The 22786-nt window shown below is 41.6% G+C and overlaps 3 protein-coding genes across 3 annotated transcripts; 1 reads left to right on the forward strand and 2 right to left on the reverse strand.

Annotated features, from left to right (window-relative positions):
- Positions 1 to 26: 26 nt before the first annotated feature.
- Positions 27 to 2019, reverse strand: LRP88_02093 (flavin-containing monooxygenase; the record flags this gene model as incomplete). The annotated part of the gene is made up of 4 exons (XM_083238764.1): positions 27 to 601; positions 658 to 1274; positions 1330 to 1571; positions 1627 to 2019. 4 exons carry the CDS (start codon positions 2017 to 2019, stop codon positions 27 to 29), a joined length of 1827 nt encoding a protein of 608 aa, XP_083105359.1.
- A 470-nt stretch (positions 2020 to 2489) lies between these two features.
- LRP88_02094 (uncharacterized protein) lies at positions 2490 to 3812 on the forward strand (the record flags this gene model as incomplete). The annotated part of the gene is made up of 5 exons (XM_083238765.1): positions 2490 to 2868; positions 2935 to 3107; positions 3165 to 3390; positions 3443 to 3600; positions 3765 to 3812. 5 exons carry the CDS (start codon positions 2490 to 2492, stop codon positions 3810 to 3812), a joined length of 984 nt encoding a protein of 327 aa, XP_083105360.1.
- Positions 3813 to 8202: 4390 nt separating this feature from the next.
- LRP88_02095 (uncharacterized protein) lies at positions 8203 to 9019 on the reverse strand (the record flags this gene model as incomplete). The annotated part of the gene is made up of 3 exons (XM_083238766.1): positions 8203 to 8340; positions 8391 to 8671; positions 8722 to 9019. 3 exons carry the CDS (start codon positions 9017 to 9019, stop codon positions 8203 to 8205), a joined length of 717 nt encoding a protein of 238 aa, XP_083105361.1.
- Between the last annotated feature and the right edge of the window lie 13767 nt (positions 9020 to 22786).

Here is a 22786-nt window from a genome sequence, read left to right on the forward strand (position 1 = left end):
TGTTTCTCAGCGTCCAACTTCCAAGTCTAGGTTGAAAGAGTTTCCGCCTTCTCTACGTACCACGACAGATCGCTCTCCGGGTCCATCTCAAAAGCCGTGAAGCCATTTCCCATGAACCGGAAAGAGTTTACCGTGTTATACGTGATGTCAAAGTCTTCTGCCCGAATGTCCTGGAGTAAGCGGTTGAACAGATGAGCACTACCGCCGAACAAGGACGTGACTCGCCCGTCGACTGTGCCTCTCTTGTACCAGCTGCGACATCCTCCGCTCCAGACAAGCGTCTTGTGTATCTCATCACAGTACTTGATGAAGTCATCCACCTTGTCTTGCTTGGGGACAACATGCTTGATGTCTTCAGTGGCAATCTTCTTGATCCACTTGACAAAGTAATCGCCCGTCCAGTTCAGTGACTCAACGAGGGAGCCATGTCCACCGAGACAGTTTGGTCCCATCATCATGAAGTAGTTGGGCATCTCGGGGACTGCCACCGACATGTACGACTCTGGATCTTCCTTCCACTTCTCCCTGAGATCGGCGCCCTTGAGGCCGATGATGGGATGGCGAGGCCTGAAGGAAACGTCGAAGCCGGTTGCACACACAACTGGGATAATAGTCAGCTTGCTAGTCTTACGTCAAACAGGTTACAACTTCACTTACTGACGTCACATTCATACTCCTCGCCATCGGCCGTGCACACACTGTTCTCCGTCACCTTTGTGATAGGGCTATCTGTCAAACGGCAGTGTGGCTTCAGGAATGACTCCAGGTACCCTGGCCCTGGCGTAATGCGCCTGCATCCCAGCTCCCACTTTGGAATCAGCTTACTACATAGCACAGGGTCGTGGTTGAGCTTTTCAGCCATCTGTGCAGCGGCCATCTTCATGCCTGCGTCATTATTCTCGCCCTTTCGGAAGATGTAAAACGACTTGTTTGTCCGGGAGATGATGCCCTTTCGATGCTCAAGATGAAGCTCAGGGTCCTGGAACCGAGTCTTGTCTTCTTCCGAGTATCGTGGGTTTGGATCGTCGTCTTCTCGGCCGAGATGTTTCGACGGCGGTGCTCGATAATAAACCCAAGCCGGACCACGGACAAAGTTGACAACATCTGTGCCGGGGAGCTTGGCCATTTGAGGAACAATCTGGATTCCAGAAGAGCCGTTGCCGATGACTGCTATCCTCTTGTTTGAGTAGTCATAGTTGTGATTCCAGTCGGCCGAGTGAGTTATGTGGCCTTTGAAATCCTGGAGTCCAGGAATCTTGGGCCACGATTCATGGCTGCCAGCGACATTAGGCCTTGCCAAGAATGAATAAGAAGGGGCTTTAGACTTACACGAGGACTCCTTTGGCGGAAATAAGAACATGACAGTACTCATCCCTCTGAGAACCCGCATGTTCGACAGTCACCTTCCACTGCGCCAAATCATCCTGCCACTGGGCCCCGATGACACGCGTGTTGAGCTGCAAATCTCGATCGAGATTCCACTTCTTGACTGTGGCTTTGATATAGGCCAAGATATCACCTCCGCTGGCGTAGAATCTCTCCCAGCTAGGGTTAGGATCGAAAGGAAATGCCTGGTCACTGCTATTAGAACGGACCTTTTATGGGGATTTCCCCGGGGAAACATACGTAGATGTGAGCGGGAACGTCACATTGCACGCCAGGGTAGTGGTTTGCCAACCACGTACCACCCACATCGCTCCGAGCTTCAAAGATGGTGTGGTCGACGATATCTTGCATCTCGGGAAAGCGGTGCTGGAACTTGTGCGCCATGAGCAGGCCAGAGAAGCCAGCGCCGATGGTGATGACCTTGATCCTACGCGGCGTGTAGGCAAACTTGGGGCTTAGCTTGAAGGGGTCTTCTGTGTGGCCATTAGTTGAGGCTGCCGCGTTGGCACTGTGCCTAAACTTGTCTCTATTTCCAGCCACCTCTGGAGGTTCCGTCGATGGGGTTTGCAAAAGATCGGCCGTCTTGGGCACCGCGCGTGCCGTTGTTATTGGTGTCTCAGTAAGGGCAGGCATCGTAGATTCGTAGCTAGGATATGAAGTAGGGCGAGGAGCTTCTTGACGACTTTTCTTCAAGGTTCAAGGCGTTGATGTCCAAGAGCATCTGGATGTAATGTGTCCTTCACCTGACGTCTTGTGCAGTTGTATATCAAAGATGAGAATGAATTACCCTGTCAGAGGAAAAGGTAGAACGCGTTCAGGGTAGCCGGCAATTGCTTCGGGTGGCATCTCTGATTGGCTCGGCATCCCCAAACTCTCTGTGATCGACCGGTTATCCCAAATAGGCATTACCGGCCGTGACGGAACCGAACTCCAAAGCCGAGCGCCGGCTTGTCACCTCAACCCTGGCTTCAAAGGCGGGGACCAAAGGAGATGCCGCACTTGATCAAGAAAAAGCGTGCCATTCTCGTCCTCTCTTCTTCCACTCGTGTATTTAGAAGTGACACCAGGAGTCCGACAGCTGACACACCCGCACATCAACCAAGATGAGTCTCGATCGCTATACCTACAATGGCCCCGTAGACCATACAACTCCTCCGTGGCTGGACGCCATCCGAGGCAAATCAGTCATCATTACAGGGGGTGCAAATGGCATGGGTGAGACCTGTGTGCGGGAATTCGTCGCTGCTGGTGCCTACGTCACCTTTGCCGACGTCAACGAGCAACGAGGTCGATCTATCGAAGCAGACCTTAACGTTGATGGCAGAAAATGCTTGTTTGTCAAATGTGATATCCGAGACTGGGACCAGCAAAAGACTGTCTTTGAAGAGGCAAAGCGCAACAGTCCAAGTCGCAGTGTTGACGTTGTTCTTGCCAACGCTGGCATCAGCAGAAGCTCTGGAGACAGTCTCTGGAACTTGGACGGTGAGTCAGAGGGGCCTTTCAACCACACGAAGGAGATTGACTCTGACTATCATTCGATACCTGCAGACCCAGATGGCGAGCCAACCAAGCCAGACCTCAACATTGTCCGAGTCAACATTGATGGTACCTTTTATACTTGGAGGCTTGCCGTACACTACTTCCGCAAGCAACCAGTTGACGATGACCGGGATCGCTGCTTCATCATCACCGGGAGCATGGTTGCGTACATTGACTCACCAGTATGTTCCTCTATTGCTCATGACGACTCATGCTCTGACCATAATCTACCTTTGTAGGCCAATTGGGAGTATACAGCAACAAAGTACGGCTTACGCGGGTTCATGAAAACGGTAAGACGCTCCAGCCATGAGCAGAACATACGTATCAATTATGTTGCCCCCTGCTGGATCAAGAGCGCCATCCGCACGGCAGAGTACGAGAAATGGCTACTTGACAACGGCATCGAGTTTGGCGAACAAGAAGACGTAGCAAGCTGCATGCTACGAATTGCCACCGATAAAAGCATCAACGGTAAGTCTGCCTATCCTATTCTAGGGAGTCACTAATAGGTCAGGTCGTTCTCTCATGATCACTCCACGATCGATTGCTAAACAAGGGTTTATGGATGTTGATCGGGAGGACTATAAAGATATTCCTGGGGATGAGTATTTCAAGAAGGTGCAGGCTAGCCAACTATTTATTATTAAGGATAAATGGCTAGATGACTACAAGGTACCGATATATAAGGCATAGTAGGTGAATGATGGTAGGATGGACTCTCTGCTTAAGCTCCCCTATAGTTGTAGTTGGAATCTGGTATTATGGCTGCCTAGGCTTATAATGCCAAATTGTATCTGATGACCTGCCTGAAGTGTCTGACTCTTAAACTAATAAAGGCGAAAGATTTGGCAAACCAAGACCAAAACTTGCAGAAATTTGAATAGTGTTCTTCTGGTATCGCTTCAGTTGACGTCTTGTATCAGTCCATTGCCAGGGCATGACACTAGGCGCTTAGGCTCTTTGGAAAAGGCAACGCCCTAGAATCCAACTTTTGCTTGACAACACCCGTCCCGGCACCCCGGAGGGAAATGTACACCCAACGAGCACCAGCCATAGTTCACCCATCAGGTGAGATGGCGATTAGTGGCCTTGAAACCTGCCTCAAAAAGACCAATAAAAGCCTCTCTTGACACCAGCTTGTGACTTGCAATGGCACGGCAAACAAAGAAAAGGTTGACATACTCCACATGGCGAGGAATGTTCTTAGCCATCGTTTTTGAAGGGAGGAGTGTGTGTCACTCCCTGAGCAGAGTGGCTGAATAACCTATGAAAGATACCAATGGGGGATTCCTCCTTTATTGGGACGCCGAAATGAGTCAAGATTTCGCAATCAGTGAGCAACCTTGTGTTCATCAATGTCAAGCAACCCTGCCGATGCTATCTGCTAGCTCAGTTATAACATTGAGGGCTGGGCTCCAACTATAACAAAGAACACAGTATTGTGATACCACCTACAGCGGAGTGATCGGTAATGGAGTTGATACGGTAGTCGGCGGAAATGTCCGTAGGGTCTTGGTCCAAATATGAAGTGCCACTAAAGCAGCCAGAGTCATCAGCAGAGACTAGGGCACCCAAAGAGAACAAGTAGTTGTCCCAACGTCGGTGTCGCAAGGATATGTTTTGAATAAGGTGGTAAATTTATGGATAGCTACTTCTACCCCCAAATCAAACAGACTTGCAGTAGCCTGTGTAACAGTATCCACAATCCTCCCGGCCAAGCCCCTTTCTCACATCCAGTCCATATTCACGTGTCTTTTCTAGAGCACAACAGTGACCACCAGCAGATTGGCTGCGACGGCGAGTTAGAGACCATTCTTTAACAGGCTTCCCAGTCGGACTCCAGCTTACCAGTTGTGGAACGAGTTGAATGCCCTGATCCTATTGCCCTGACATTCATCTGTGTTCAGCCGGTTGCCACTACAGCCCTTTCTCTTCTCCAGCTTCAAAAAGCCCTCCTGCTTGGCGCTGGGGTCAAGCCCCTCGGCAATTGATATGCCGGGGAAAAGGAGTAGCAAACATTTGCTGAATTGCATGATAAGAAGTCTGCGTAGCTGGCAGGTGGTGACCGAGGGGCATCGGCGGGCGCGTGGGTAAATATTTATGATCCGCGCACTGGGGTTTGGCATGGCAGTATGCTATGCAGCTATGCTACCTAGCATTGCCCTCTATATCCTGGGAGGCGTCAGAGACTTGGTTCTGGATACGTAATGCTAAACTTGATTTGAAACAAACCTACCGTGTTTCAAGCATCTTACAGAAAATCTTGTGTAATACGGCCGGTCTCAAAGCCCGAACCAGCCTATCAGGTGTATCAGAAAGCAGCTGAACAGCCTTCAGTGGATCATTTCAGTTCTACCGTCGGGCGATCGACCGGAACTGACGTCGGATGGCCGAGCTGAGAATAGAAAACCCTTGAATCCTGATGGATTGACGGGCGCGAAGGATTCGAAGGGAAACTCCAAGCCTGGAATAACTGGCAATGACATGATGAGGTGGAATCGTTTCGCATTGATCGCTTGAGGGATTTGTCTCATTCTCCGGTGTCAGACGGAGCAACCCAAGCTCGATCGTCACAAGAATAGGTCTCAAAGGTCGACCTGGCGGACGACTATTGGCTGATGTGAGCGGGAAGACATACCATGGGAAGCGTCCCGCAGCATGTACCTAGTTAAAAGTATAACTACCACGCGCTGATCAGGCCGGCATTTAAAAATTGGGGGCCAGAATTTGGAAGCTTGGGCTCAGCCCCACGACGATCCCAACTCACTTTCTCAACATCGGCTCGTATTCATCGCGAAACCTCGCATGAAGGGATACTGACCCATCAATGCGTGTTTCATGGCAGACTTCAGACTGGTAGACTGATATAGCCATGTTCTTGTATATTGATTCACACAAAGTAATACACCTGGGTGGCAAAGCTCTAGTCTCGCGAGTATAAGTAGCTCAGTGCTGCATGTTTTCATTGTCCACGATAGCACTCGTTAGACAAACAAACATCCTTGCTTCTCTATCTTCTTTCATAACATTTTCCCCAGAAACATCACCTTCGAAAAGCCAACATGAAGTTCTCCGTCGGCGCTTTCATCTCCGCCCTGGTTGCTGGGGCTCTCGCCACCCCTTTCCCTCACGGCACCAACCTTGTTTCACCTCGCGAGGTCTGCAATCACCCAGGCGAGTGCGGTTGGTTTGAATCCGGTCAATGCGAGTACCACTGTGATGGCTACGGTGGATTCCAATACATGCAGAGTTGTGGTTGGGGTAGAAAGAGGTGCTGCTGTGTTGAGGGCACTGAATAGGTTGGTGGTTTTACCTTTTATTCACCGCTATTGCTTCGGACTAACCATGACGTATTTATGTTTTCAGTCATCTGTCCGATCCACGTGATAGATAGGACGAACCCTTTCGGAAAGGATTGCTTGTCATAGTCTTAAGACGTCATGGTGAAAGTACCTCACCGTTAGGTTTTAATGCCATCATTATTATGTTCATGATTCTGTTTCTTTTCGCTGCGCCTAAAACTTCTTCTCTTTGGGGGGCAACTGAAACGGAAAACCAGCGGAACTATCAAGAACAACAATGGCAGTATTAACGCGGTCTCTCGCTACAATTCTCTATTGAGGCAATGTTCTTGCATCAGGCTTGGATACTGCACTTGAAACAAGTTTCTTGTGCCTGCTTTTGAGATTGCTAGGCAGCGTTATGAGAATTTTGGTTATTGTATCCACTAAAGAGTGGAACCAACCCGAGCCTAAGATGAGTGAAGCCTATTCTAAGCATGTCACCTCTTGGCTACAAACGTGATTGATACGCCTCCCGTCCTGTTCTCATATAATAGTACCAATGATAACAGGTGGCTTACCGCTGCCATCACAGGGTTGGAGGAGAAGAGGTGACGAGGTCTCAGAAACAACGTAATAGGCTCTGCGGGCATGACAGGGAAGTCCTCGGGAGATGGAAAGTGCGTGATGCCAAAAGTATGCCAAAGAACAATATCAGTGTTCTCAATAGACTCAGTGCCATTGCCAATTCACTCAGAAAGGCCTCTGGAGGGTTCGCCTGAACTTTGAGCCACATGGTTTCCCGCAGGCCACAGCTGGTCATCAGCATCTGTATCACTATATCAGCGTAGTACATGATTTCGAGGCGGGCCACTTACACTTGGTCACATGAATAGCGTGACGAGCAAAGGCAGCTCGCTTCCAGACAAGGGAGCCCTCCTTGGGCACCAGGCGGGGGACGTCCCTGCTGACCAGCTTGTACGACACCGGTTTCCCACTGTGCTCGTTCAGGCAGTTCTCGTTGACGATGTCTCAAGTTCGGGACGTGTCACCATTGTAGTCAGTTGCGGCCTGGCCAGTGGTGGTGAACCATCTGGATCCATCACAGTGGCGAAGTCCTTGGATGCGACATCGGCCAGCCTATGTTGAAACTTGTAACCTTCATTCTCCAAGCGCTGGCAAGCTGCTTCTAGAGATTCCACACTGAGACAGATGTAAGAGAACTTATTGTGGAGTTTTATATTGCTATTGTTAACTTTGTATTTAGGATTGTTTTCGGTGCCGTAAATATGCGTCAGTTCGATCAATCCTTGGCGATCAAAGGTGCTCTTCCCGTGGGAAGCTGCTCCTGAAGCATCGAAGTCGAGGAAGTAAAGGTCGAACTTGTTACCAGGAAATCGAGTTTCTTGACTAGTTTCATGTTCAAGAATTCGTAGAATTTGACTAAACGTGGTCAGGCTGGCGGGGAAAAGGGAGAATCGCGGAAACCTGCTTACTCGAAGCCCTTGGATCTTTGACTCGGATCCTATGCTGTCAGCATGTTCGGCTTTTCACATGTCTCTCAGACTCTGGCTTACATCGAGTCTACTATTATATAACCTCTATATAACTCAAGTCCACTGTGATCCTCGCGTAGTCTGACTTAGGTTAGCTAAAGCCCCCCCCCCCCGCTATCATGTCCCTGGTCTCCCGGCCGCCTTGGAGCTCTATCGAACTGGTCTGTCTCAATAGTCGATAATGAGTTGTTCCGCACTTCGATCTGCTGCGAAGTCTTCGAATTTAAGCCCGTTCTGCTATGGAACCCGTAGTTATTGGATCCTAATTGTATCTCCTCAATCTCCTCATCTGGTTTGTGGAATATTAAATTGCGCCAGTGAGCTAGAGATGACTCGTTGACGCCGTAAATGACAGAATCGATGAAACCCTGAAGGACGATGCATGCCTATGTGGTGAATGTTAACAATCACAAGCACTTTAGGTGATGTCAAGAGCCTTAGTGTCTCACCTTATCGACTGTCTGTAGAGCAAAGGGAGCAGCAACACCACGCGTCGACTGGTAAATTCGAATAGCTGTTGGCAATGACCAAACAAGCATGTACGCCAGAGGATATAGGAGCATACGCCGGGCAAGCTGGCATCAAATTAGTAACATCTTGAAAATGGGTCATAACCATCACGTACATTTTTCATCTTGCTGCTCATATCTTCCGACTCGGCAAGATTCGACAACGGCTGTCGATTCGCGGAAGGCCCAGGCCGTTCTTGAGGTTGTTGAGTCCCTTCTGTATTTCGTTGCCTTAATGCACCATCTGATGAGAAGTATCTCAACGACAGCATGCGCCTGTGTGCCTGATGAAGCATGTAGTAAAGGCTGCCATACATGAACAGTATGGCAACGATGATGGCCCACCGCGGAATAAAGTTGACTAGCAGGCGAATCTCGTCGGATGTGAACCAGCACCCTACTTGATGATCAGTAAGTGTTGATGGAAATATCGGAGCGAGTGCGTACAGGCACCAATGTTCCCATAGCCCACTGTTCCCAGCCCTATGCCCGCCCAGGTGACAGACAAGACCCATGGCAGAGCTGCGAGTATCAGGCGGTTATCCTGTACCCAGAACGAGGGTGTCTTGTAGCCTGCTAGAATGAAGTAGGTGCAGAGGGATATTAACAATACCCAGTAGTCGGTCTGGATGACGAACACCTGGGTCATGAACCCATTGAAGGAGCATAGGGCGGCCTGCTCTGGCGCAGCAATATCTCGCCCAGCAATGTTTGAAGCGGTGGACAAGACAAAGTTGGCAGCCATCAGAAAGTCGCTAAGCGCTAATCCACTACCTATTGTTACAATCTCATCGTGCAGAGGCGGGCAGCCAACTCACAGGATAAGCTGGTGACGAAATGATCTTAGACTTTTGAAGCACTGAGGATGAGGACCGGGTTAGCATGACGTGCGTAAGCGTGATGGGCCATCGTACGAAGAAACTGAGTATCATCCACCCTGCGCCAAGCAAAGACAGTAACGACACGGCGAGTATCGCAACACTCTGAGTCCATGCTTGGCTCCTGTCCGTTGGCACAGCCAGCGCTGTACGCCGATCAACATTGGCGAATACTGGTATGGTCATGGTCAACGAGAGGCATTTGATAGCTTTCGCCAAACCCTCTAACGCAACAGGACATTACCTAGATATTTGAACTCTAGCAAAACGCCACATTTTCATTGCCCATACCTCGTTATCAATCGAGCTTGACGTCTCCTGGCTGTTGGACCAGTCGCGAAGCGGCTCAAGGGAACGCGTCCGAGTTATCGATTTACGAGCGCAGCTCCAAAACACCTGCGGGATGGGAAGGGGGCACCATGGGTACAGGATTACAAGGCCGGTCGTCACATATGATAGAAAATTGTGTGTGAAGACAAGCCCTGTTTTCTATCACCCGCTTGGCGGCGGTGATTGTCATCCAGCTTACGCCCGCTTCTTATCTCATGGGCATTGAGCCAGGAGAATGTTAATCTTGAAACTAGCCTCAACCAGCAAAGTCGGCCGACAGGGACATGCTGATTCCGAGACTTGGCACCCCCACCTTCAAACTCAGACTTCCGCGGGAAACGTCTAGAAAGAAGAAAAAAAAGGCAAGGTTCACGATAACGTGATTTTTTGCTGCCGCAGGACAGGGGCAGGATGGCGCGTCGTGGCTCCCACGACACGGAGATAACTTTGCCATGCGGCTGACCAAAAGATCAGAGTCCAGGCCCTGTCCTGTAACAATCGATGGCACAGTAGGCTACTGGAAACCCCTGCCAAGCTAGATGAGGCGGCCAAGAAACCGGAGAAGAGAAAACGAGTTGTGGGGAAATCGGATCTAACTAACAGGCTACTCCCTGTCATCCCAGCGATAAACCTCCAGCTCCGCCATCATCGCCCCTGCCGGGAGGGTGACGCTGATAGGGAAACCGCCGTAGTCCGGATCGCTGTTCAGCATCACAACGCATGCGCCACTCCTCGTCTCGTCGCCATTGAGCCGTCCTCAACATGCGCAGCTCTCCTTTACTGTGCTCCTCCGGTGTCTTTTCGAACCACAGTAGTCACAGTACAGTTGGTTTACTTATCTGCTCTCTGTCGAACCATTATTACACAATTCTAAACTCCCGAAGTGAATTAATAGTCATCGCTTGGATGACCTCTCCATCCATAATCCCGTGAACGTAACTAAGATGTCAGAGCCAATCCGATAAATTCAAGTGCTAGACTTACCATTCACCAATATAACACCAAAAATCTCCACTTTCCCTGAGAGCATAGCAACACCCCACCAAGAAGAATACAAATAGCGTCGTCAGGCTCGAGTTCAGTCGGTCCCAGGCCAAAGTAGCCAGTCTTAGTGATAAAAAATCGCCTGTTAAATTGCTCAATAAGACGCAGCTGCCGATATTCAATCTGAATGCAAGCGACCCAAGTGTTCAGAAGATTTTCGAGCCCTTCGGACGTGTCGAGCCGACTTAACTCCTGTTTGTCTAGATCATCGAGTCTTTGCGGCCCGATGGCACTTGACGGGTTCGGGTGCTCACCCTGCTTGAGGTCTACCAGGACCGTCCTCCAAAAAGATTGATGATATTCCTCGCCAGTGGGATAATAACCAGCGCCAGATAAGAGAGAACGCCATCTGCCTAGCACGGAGCGCATGGTGTCTGCCCACTTGCTGCTATCTTGACCCTTCCAACCTGGCGCTTTCTCGCCAACTTTCTGAACTGAATCAACAACTAGTCCCTTCAAGACCAGAGTCGAATCATCGTTTTCTGTTCTGATGGAGGGCGAGAAGTTGTCTCGAAGAGACGCGTCATATGGTCGTGGTGAAAAGATGGGTTTCGTTAACGAGGTTATGTAGTCGGAGAATGGTTCATTGTGAGCCTCAAAATCCGGGACCCAAGAGTTGAGCTTCTCATTCCTCGATTCTCTGTCTTCTGATATTAATCCAAGACAGTCAAGGTTTCCATCTTCGACCAACGCCGCTCGCATGGCCACTCTATAGACCTTTTCAACAGGCCAGGAATAATCAGGCTCGAGGTCAGGGCGACGACCTATCAAACCCAAAAGTCCAATGACCTTATCTTTTGGATCCGATGCGGCTCGATTCCAAGTGGAATCGAGAGCCAAAGCCACTCGAATGCCTTTTCTGGTCTTCAGGCGCTGACTGAGATCTGCGGCTCTCCAAACTGCTCTCAGTGAAACTTCAGGGTCAATCGCAGACCCTTTCCAGCAATTGAAGTTGACGGAGAAGTAGATAAAGTATGATAGGTCATAAAGATAATGAATCGGAAATGTTTCTGTACCACACCAGCATAGCACTCTTGGACAGAGGACGCTCTCTTGCAAGGTCCACATCCTTTTCCACCAGAGTCTGGATAGAAGAGCAACTGCGTGGTCTAAACCGGAGACAAGACAGTTATGGGATAGGATGGGTCCGTAAACTTCGCTGTATGACTCGATGGAGCGAGGATAGGCTGAAGACTTGATTCCAGGCTCGACTGTGGACCCAACAACTGGCATACGTTCTTTTGGGTTTTGATGCATGAGCGAATGAAACTTTCTCAGGAAGTCGATCCCGACATCTGAGCTTTCTGTTGACTCGCCAAGCCAGACGTTGACAACCTCGGCCTTGGAGTAAATGTCGTTCATCTGCCGGACTTGGTTGTTTCTTTCCGAGATATCGCCTTGGTTGATGCAAATGGCATCAACCCAAATGGTGCGTGGGGTGTTCGCATTACGCATGGCTTGAAAAGCTGAGAATAGATTTGGCCGGAGATAGAACCGTTTGCCATTGACGAGCATGGATTTTGTAGACTTCTCGTCGCCCCAAGTATATGATATGGCTTCATACGAGACAGAGCTGTCTATTTCATAGTGTTCAAGCCTGCATGAAATGGCCTGCGAGTGCGAGGCCTCTGCTGGCTCGATAGTGAGCAGCCGGAACCATCCTTGCCTAGGCAGGGACGTGTAGTGATATTGGCCTTGCGGGGTGTCCATCGCAGGTAGTGAATGAAGGACTGGTAGGGCGGGTTGGTGTCGGCGTTGGACCAGAGAACAACCAATACTGTGCAACTGGCGCCAGCGTCATTGGCTTGGGGAAATTAAACGGAATCGTGAGGCCTCGCTCGGGTTTTTCTTTACCCGGAAAATAGTTACTTCGCCGCCTACGTTGCTGCCTAATTTCTTACTAGAGGTCATGCAGGTCATTATCAACTGCTAGCCCCGGCGCTATTTATTATCTAATTAGACTATAGCTAGATAGTACTTATTTATAAAGTTTCTTATATTAGAAAAAGCAGATTATAGATAATATAATTTATTTTTTACCTTAATATATATAATAAGCGAGCATCACAGATAAATAAGTATTATACTTAGATTTTAACCTATAAAGTATATTTTAAAAAATTCTTAAAAAACTAATTTAGTCTTAAAATAGCTATAATTTAAATATTTAATTAATAATATAATTAACGTACATGTATAGCGAGCCGGACAGCAAGCGAACCGGATAGCAATACTGTGCACTTAAAAATAGCTAACCTTAAATTTCTAAAAACTGTTATAAAATAGCTAAGAGCTTAAAAAGAGTATTTTCTTAAATCTAATTAAAAGAGTTATAAGTTTATAATTTTTTTATATTTTTAAAAAATTCCTTTAATTTAAAAAAAATAAAAAACTAATATAAATAGTGCGAATAAGAAATTCTTAAATAACTTACTTATTAATTTTTTTAAAAATCTAAAAAAAATTACTAATAAATTTTAGATTTTTTTTAAATTTTATCTAAGCTTGCTAGCTTATAAAGCCTAAAATGGGATTTTTAAGCATTTTTTTAATTATTTTTATAATTAGGTGAGATTTATACTATAAAGTAAAAGTGTCCGGTTCGCTTGCTGTCCGGCTCGCTATACATGTATGTTAGCTATTATTTAAAATTTTCTTATATTTTTTAAAATATTCTTAATAAATTAGTTTTTAAAAACTTATTTATATTATATAATTAGTAATTTATATATAAAAGAATTTTATTAAAATTTTATAAAAAATATAATATAGTTTTCTTATTAATTAAATAATAATAAATATTTTTTTAAATTTTTATATATTTTATAATATATTTTAAAAAATAAAAATTAGTTATTTATTATTATATAATATAATATAATACTTATTTAATTATAATACTTACTTATTATATATATTATAAATTATTTTAATTATAATAAAAAACCTTTTATTTTATATTAAATATAAATATTTATAATATATATAATAAATAAGCGCCGCAAATAAGTAAGCGCTATACTTTTCTTAACTCTCTTTAATAAGATTATAATAAAAATATAATAAATTAATTAATTAATTAAAATTACTTACTATACTCTTCCCCAGAGGTCTTAATTACTACTTAATATATTCTAATATTATAACTAGGCTTATTATATACTCTATAATGCCAAACTCTTAGTCGCGCTAACCTTCCTTAATTATTACTTCTCGATGATTTAGCTACTACCTATATATTAATATTTATCTAATTAATTACTTACTTTCCTTCCTCTACCATTATTACCCCTCTCTTTTATAGCTAGGTTCTTTTTACCCTCTAGCGCTAGCTTAATATCTTATTTGCCTATTAAAGATCCTATACCTTAGCCCTTAATAATATTATCTTATATATAATTGCCTTTATTCCCTTAGAAAGATACTTTAATGCTTTAAGAATTAACTCTAGGGAGCTACTTTAATATCTTCTAATTTATCTTTTAAGGTATTTAGACTAAGATTTAGCCTTAAGTATTATCCTTAGGGTCTTTAAAGCCTAAGGGGTTAAGGGCCTGGCCTCCTCCTTAACTGGCATTAGAGTCTATAGCTATATATTAAGCTTTAAGACTATACTTTCTGGGTTAAGAGGGATAAGTCTAGCCCCTCTAAAAATAAACCTAATATTTTATTCTATTATAATAGCTTAATAAGCGGCATAGAAGGCTAGGAAGAACTTAGTCTTAGAAATATAGGTAATAAAGCATCTAATTAGATGCTTTATTTCTTAACTATAAGCCTTTTTAAGTAGGCTAAAGTACTTAATATTAAGAGGCTAAAGTAGATAAGATAAATAAGGTAGTATATAAAGCATAATAATTTTATTTTCCTTATAATATCTCTTAAAGTTAATAGAGTAGTAACTTTTATAGCTATTAAGGACTAGAAGATAATAGCGACTATTTAATTGCTTAATTATATACCGGTTAAAGTGCTTTAGCTACTTAAGACTAGTCTTGTTATTAGTCTAGCTATTTTAGGAGGTTATAATAGTCCAATCGCCCAGGAGGTTGCTTTCTTTATACTAGTTAGCGAGGTAATATTAGCCCGTACTTATAATAAATAGCTAAATCGCTTAGCCCTCTGTATTAATTGCCTAAATTATTATAATCCATTCCTAGCTTCTAGGCTATATTAATTTTAGTTAACTATGCCTTTCTACGCTAATAATAATTATTCTACTTATAATTATACCTATAAGAAAGCTAATCTTATTAAAGTTCTAGATATTATTTAATTAGATGCTATACTTTGTAATTATATTTACTATAAGCTAAAACCACTTCTAGATTTCCTCTAGATCTTTATACTTAGCCCTCTAATAATTATATTTATAAAAAAAACACATCTTTAGCTTTTCTTATTACTTAATAAAGTTAGAAGCCTAGCGCTTACTAATAAATAGCGCGTCGCGGTTAGTAAGTAGTTAATTAGCTATTACTTTAATAGCACATAGTTATAGGGGAAAACCTCGCGTATCTAGGTTAAAAATGAATTAAACTATGATTTATTCCTCTAGATTAAATAGTTAGCGTGAATTTAAGATAGTATCGCGTTGGGATTAAATGCCTTGCTGGCGGCGATGTAGCCGCCGCTTATTAATCTTATATATCCCTATAGCGCTTTAGATACTTAGTTTTAAGTTATTTTAAAAGGCTTAAAGGGTAAGAAGTATTTTAGCCTTAGTATTTAAGTCTAATATATTTAATAATTAATAATTAATTAATTAAATAAAAAGTTAAGTATAAAAGGGAAAAGTATAGCGCTTACTTATTTATAGCGCTTACTTATTATATATATTATAAGTAATATATATAATAAGCTTATATCCTAGATAAGTATATATCTTAAAAATCTTTATTTTTTATATTAAAAATTACTATAAAAATACTATAAATTATTTAATTAATTAAAATTACTTATTATACTTTTTCTTAAATATCTTAATTATTACCTAATAGGTTCTTATATTATAACTAGGCTTATTATAGATATTATAATATTAAACCCTTAGTCGCGCTAACCTCTCTTAACTACTACTCCGCGATGATTTAGCTACTACCTACGCATTAATATCTATTTAATTAATTACTTACCTTCCTTCCTCTATTATTATTACCCCTCTTTTCTATAATCTAGTCCTTTTTGCCCTCTAGCGCTAGCTTAGTATCTTATTTACCTATTTAAGATCTTTAATCCTAGCCTTAAGTAAGGCAACCTTATATATAATTATCTTTATTCCCTTAGAAGAAGACTATATAGCTTTTAGAATTAACTCTAGGGAGTTACTTTTATACCTTTTAACTTATATCTCAAGGTATTTTAACTAAGATTAAGCCTTAAGTATAATCTTTAGGGTCTTTAAGACCTAAGGGGTTAAGGGTTTAGCTACCTCCTTAGCAGGCATTAAAGTCTATAGCTATATATTAAGCTTTGAGACTATACTTTCTGGGTTAAGAGGAATAAGCCTAGCTCCTCTAAAGGCTAATTTAATATTTTTTTTTATTATAGTGGCCTAAAATATAGCATAGAAGGCTAGAAAGAACTTAGTCTTTAAAACATAGGTTATAGAGTATTTAATTAGATATTTTATTTCTTAATTATAAGCGCTCTTAAGTATACTAAAGTACCTAATATTAAGGGGCTAAAGTAAATAAGATAAATAAGGCGGTATATAAAGCATAATAATATTATTATCTTAGTAATATCTCTTAAAATTAATAAAATAATAACTTTTATAGCTATTAAGGATTAAGAGATAATAAGAATTAATTAATTAATTAGTTATATATTAGTTAAAGTACTTTAGCTATTTTAGACTAGTCTTATTATTTATCTAGCTATTTTAAGTTATTATAATAGCTTAATTGCCCGGGAGGTTACTTTCTTAATACTAGTTAGCGAGGTAATATTAGCCTATATTAATAATAAACGGCGGGATTACTTAGCCTTTTATATTAATTACTTAGATAATTATAATTTATTCCTAGTTTTTAGGCTATATTAATTTTAGCTTTCTATACCTATCTATGCCTATAATAACTATTTTACTTTGAATTATACCTATTATAAAGCTAATCTTATTAAAGTTATAGATATTTTTTAATTAGATATTATACTTCGCGATTATATTTACTATAAGCATAAACTAGTTATAAATAATAATTAGATCTTTATACTTAGCTTTTTAGTAATTATATTTCTAAAAAAAACGCGTCTTAAGGTCTAAGTGCTACTTAATAAAGTTAAAAGCTTAGCGCTTACTAATAGGTAGCGCGTCATAGTCAGCGAGTAATTAGTTAGTTATTTCTTTAATATTATATAGTCACGGGGGAAATTCTTATAAATTTAAGTTAAGAATAAACTAAATAATAATCTATTCCTCTAGATTAGATAATTTATATAATTTAGGAATTTAATTATATTAAAATTATATGCCTTTTTAGCGGCGACTTAGCTTTTTAGGGTAAATATTATAGATTAATATAGCGCATTAAATAACGTACATAATAAGCATGTGCACCAAACAAGTATATGCACTACTTTTCCTATACCTATAAGATAGAAGCCGTAATAAAAATATCACAAACCATTTAATCAATTAAAACTACTTACTATACTCTTCCCTAGACGTCTTAATTACTACCTGATAGGTCCTTGCATTATGGCCGGGCTTGCCGCAGATACCATAACGCCGAATACCTAGTCGCGCTGACCTTCCTTGACTACTACTTCTCGACGATTCCGCCACTACCTACGCATCAACATCCATTTGATCAATTACTTGCCGTCCTTCCTCTACTGTCATTACCCCTCTTTTCTGTAGTCGGGTCCTTTTTGCCCTCCGGCGCTGGCTTAGTATCTCATTCGCCTGTTTAAGGTCTTTAACCCGAGCCTCGAGTAAGGCAACCTTATGCATAACTATCTTTGTTCCCTTAGAAGAAGACCGTATAGCTTCTAGAATTGACTCTAGGGAGCTACTTTTATGCGTTCTAACTCGTCTCTCGAGGTAATCTGACTGAGATTAAGCCTCAAGCACGGTCTTTGGGGTCTTTGAAACCCAAGGGGTCAATGGTTCAGCCACCTCCTCAGGCGGTGTTGGAGTCCGTAGCTGCATATCAAGCTTCGAGACCACACTTTCCGGGTCAAGAGGAACAAGCCCGGCCCCTCTGAAGGCTAATCTGATATTTTTTTATATTATGGTGGCCTAAAATGCGGCGTGGAAGGCTAGAAAGAACTTAGTCTTTAAAACGTGGGTTATAGAGCATCTGATCAGATGCTTAATTTCTTAACCGTAAGCGTTCTTAAGCACGCTAAAGTACCCGACGTCAAGGGGCTAAAGCAGATAAGATAAATAAGGTGGCATACAAAGCGTGATAATATTATTATCCTAGCAAAACCTCTTAAAATCGATAGAATAATAACTTTCATAGCCATTAAGGATCAAGAGACGATAAGAACTAATTGATCGATTGGTTATACACCGGTCAAAGTGCTTTAGCTACTCTAGACTAGTCTCGTTATTAGTCTAGCCATTTTAGGTCATCGTAATAGCCCAATCGCCCGGGAGGTTGCTTTCTCGGTACCAGTTGGCGAGGTGATATTGGCCCGCGCCGATAATAAACGGCGGGATCGCCCAGCCTTCCGCATTGATCGCTTAAATGACTATAATCCATTCCCGGTTTCTAGGCTGCACTGATTTTAGCTTTCCACGCCTATCTATGCCTATGACGACCATTCCGCTTTGAATTATACCTATCATAAAGCTAGTCTCATCAAAGTTATAAATATCTTCTAATTAGATACTATACTTCGCGATTATATTCGCTATAACCATAAACTAGTTATAAATAATAATTAGATCTTTGCACTTAGCTCTCTAGTAGTTATATTTCCGAAAAAAACGCGTCTTAAGCTCTAGGTATCGTCTAACGAAGTTATAAGCCCAGCGCTTGCCGATGGGTAGCGCGTCGCGGTCGGCGAGCAATCAATTGGCCATTTCTTTAATACTACGCAGTCGCAGGGGAAATCCTCGCGAATCTAGGTTAAGAATAAACTAAATAATAATCTATTCCTCTAGATTAGATAGTTTACGTGATTTAGGAATCCAATCGCATCGAGATTAAATGCCATTATGCCGGCGACGTAAGGCCTAATAGTTAACTTAGTATAGCCTAGTAGCGCCTCGGAGACTTAAATTTAGGTTATTTTAGAGAGCTTAAAGCGCAAGAAGGACTTAACGTTTAGAATAGAGTTAAGGTATGATTTTTAGTTAATAATTAATTAATCAAATGGCATTAGTGATAATTAAGGGATTTTTAGTGCATATACTTGTTTAGTATATATGCTTATTATATATGTTATATAATTTTAGGTTATTTTAAAGCGCTTAAAGGGTAAGAAATATATTACCCTTATTATTAAATTTAGATATATTTAGTAGTTAAGAATTAATTAATTAAATAAAAGAGAGAGAAATTAAGGGATTTTTAAGATATATACTTATCTAGGATATAAGCTTATTATATATATTAATACTAAGAATTAATAAGTAATTAAATAAATTTTATAAATAATATAATAAAATAAAATTAATATAATATATATAATAAATAATATATATAATAAGCTTATATCCTAGACAAGTATATATCTTAAAAATCCTTTAATCTTTTTCTTTTTTTATTTAATTAATTAATTCTTAATTACTAAATATATTTAAATTTAATAATAAGGGTAATATATTTCTTACCTTTTAAGCGCTTTAAAATAACTTAAAATTATATATTTAACGCGCTATATTAATTTATAATATTTGCCTTAAAAAGCTAAGTCGCCGCTAAAAAAGGCATATAATCTTAATGCGATTAGATTCCTAAATTATATAAATTATCTAATCTAGAGGAATAGATTATTATTTAGTTTATTCTTAACTTAGATTTACGAGGATTTCCCCTGCGACTATGTAGTATTAAAGAAATAGCTAACTAATTACTTACTAATTATAATACGCTACTTATTAGTAAGCGCTAAGCTTTTAACTTTATTAAGCGGCACTTAGACCTTAAGATATATTTTTTTTAGAAATATAATTACTAGAGAGCTAAGTGCAAAGATCTAGCTATTATTTATAACTAGTTTATACTTATAGCGAATATAATCGCGAAGTATAGCATTTAATTAGAAGATATTTATAACTTTAATAAGACTAGCTTTATAATAAGCATAATTTAAAGCAAAATAGTTATTATAGGTATAGATAGGCATAGAAAGCTAAAATTAGTATAGCTTAGAAACCGGGAATAGATTATAGTTATCTAAGCGATTAATATAAAAGGCTAAGCGATCCCATTATTTATTATCAGTGCAGGCTAATATTACCTCGCTAACTAGTACTAAGAAAGCAACCTCCTAGGCAATTAAGCTATTATGATAACCTAAAATAACTAGATAGATAATAAGACTGGTCTAGAGTAGCTAAAGCACTTTAATTAATATATAACTAATTAATTAATTAGTTCTTATTATCTCTTAATCCTTAATAGCTATAAAAGTTATTATTCTATTAATTTTAAGAGATATTACTAAGATAATAATATTATTACGCTCTATATACCGCCTTATTTATCTTATTTACTTTAGCCCCTTAACGTTAGGTACTTTAGCGTGCTTAAGAGCGCTTATAGTTAAGAAATAAAGTATCTAATTAGATACTCTATAACCCACGTTTTAAAGACTAAGTTCTTTCTAGCCTTCTACGCCGCATTTTAGGCCATTATAATAGAAAAAAATATCAAGTTAGCCTTCAGAGGAGCTAGGCTTATTCCTCTTGACCCGGAAAGTATGGTCTCGAAGCTTAATATGTAGCTATAGACTCTAATGCCTGCCGAGGAGGTAGCTAAACCTTTGACCCCTTAGGTCTTAAAGACCCTAAAGACTATGCTTAAGGCTTAATCTTAGTTAGAATACCTCGAGATATAAGTTAAAAGGCATAAAAGTAGCTCCCTAGAGTTAATTCTAGAAGCTATATGGTCTTCTTCTAAGGGAATAAAGATAGTTATGTATAAGGTTGCCTTACTCGAGGCCAGGGTTAAAGATCTTGAACAGGCAAATGAGATACTAAGCCGGCGCCGGAGGGCAAAAAGGACTAGACTATAGAAAAGAGGGGTAATGACAGTAGAGGAAGGAAGGCAGGCAATTGATCAAATGGATGTTGATGCGTAGGTAGTGGCCGAATCGTCGCGGAGTGGTGGTTAAGGGAGGTCGGCGCGACCGGGGGTTCGGCATTGTGGTGTCTGCGGCAAGCCTGGTTATAATATAAGAACCTATTAGGTAGTGATTGAGACGTCTGGGGAAGAGTATAGTGAGTAGTTTTAATTGATTGAATGGTTTATGGTGTTTTTATAGCGATTTCTAATATGAAGGGTAAAGATTTTTGGGACATATACTTGTCTGGGACATAAGCTTATTATATATATTATATATATTAGCACTAATATAAGAGTAAATAAGAGCGCATTTCTAGGGTTTTAGATCTTAACTTTATATTTTCTACCTTTTAAACTTTAGTTCCCTTAGTATCTAGCTGAGTATTTTGTTAGAGGAACAGAACACACTAACCACAGCCAGTTTGTATGGTTATGTAACTTTTCTCAAAGACTTCTAAAGAAGGATCCCACACACTTCTCGGTGAGGCAAACACAATATAAAATAGTCAGGGCAATTGATCAATTGATAGCAACGGAGATTTGGTCAGAGAAAGAGCCCAAAAGCTGCTCCTTTCTCATTGACCATGATGACAGTGATGATGATGCTGATGGCTGAAGGCAACTGGTCTCTGACCTTTTTCTACGTACAGGAAATTGCTCAATGGCCCAAAATGGCTTAGCACCTTTTTCCCCCAACTCAGTATAATTATAGGTTAGCCCTATATGACCTAGGGCCTTGGTTAATTCTATTAATGTTACATGTCAGAAGGCAGTTACAGAAGGCTCTTAGGCATTGATTTAACTATGATCTTATAACTGAGGTCATAGCTGACCTTTTGACCTAGCGGCCAATGCGCTAGGTTAACCTCACTCTTTCTGTAACAATTAAGTTGCGATCCATTATCTGTCGCCATGGTCCACGATACTAGTAGAATTGTTATAAATAGCGCGTATAGGTTATGTCACGTGTTACGCGGCTTTGTTCAAGCCCGCGCATCAACAAGCTCAGGTGCCCCGAGTCTTTCGGAGGGGCATCTCAAAGGAATCCTTTGTCTTTCGCCACGGCTACCATCATCTTAATTCTAGCAAGCTTCAGTAAAATACAACCATTTTGCCTACCTAGCTTTGTGTGACCTAAGAAGTCATAACTGTAACATCACGACCATGACATAACACGGGCGGGAAAGCCTGGCAGAATGATGGCTAAGGCAGGACCGAAGACAAGAACACTCGGTCCCCACGGTCCTACCCTGGACCGACTAATTTGAGGCTCGGTCCCAAAGGAAAGCATCAGGTATAGAACACAGTCACTTGCATTTTCCTATGTACCAGCTACCTCAGCTATCAATATAACTTGGTTACACTTAACACCTTTGAGCACATTACCAGACGTGACTTACACCCTCTGCCTCAGAGTACGCAACCTGATCCTCCGCCAACATAAGCCACGTACGACCAGTTCATTCCTTGGGAAATACACGATCGTCACAGGTTAATACTTCGATATATATAATCATAGAAATGAACGAGAATAACTATTTAAACCCCTAGTTATGTACTATAATTCGTACCACCCTGTAGAGCCTGGGCAGACCACACCATCAAGCATCTTTCACAGACCGCCGCCTAGTTGATTGAGATTGTAGTTTTTACATGCCGACTCCGTTATGCTGCCGCATTCGGGATTCCCGAAGGATGGACAGGACTTGGGAAATCTACCAAGTGCGCCGTCCAGGGCGCCTACCAACCGAGCCGCGTCTTGACATATCAGGGCCATTTTGAGTTTGACCGCTTGATCAACACCGAGACTGTCAAAGCTTTCAGAGACGAGTGGGACTCGGTGGTTGTGCAACAGTTCAGCACTGGCCGGGATCTGGCGAAGATTCTCGAATGCACGGATGAGAGAGCTTTCCAGGGCCTCTCTCATAGGTCCGCCCAGACGCAGTGGCTGACTTGGACATGTGAGAAGATAGAGATATGTGGCTTCCTTGAATTGGTAGCCGCAGAGAACGG

Source organism: Fusarium phalaenopsidis (assembly GCF_050370095.1).
Source record: "Fusarium phalaenopsidis strain FUZ10S chromosome Unknown contig_32284, whole genome shotgun sequence".
NCBI classification, from domain to species: Eukaryota; Fungi; Ascomycota; class Sordariomycetes; order Hypocreales; family Nectriaceae; genus Fusarium; species Fusarium phalaenopsidis.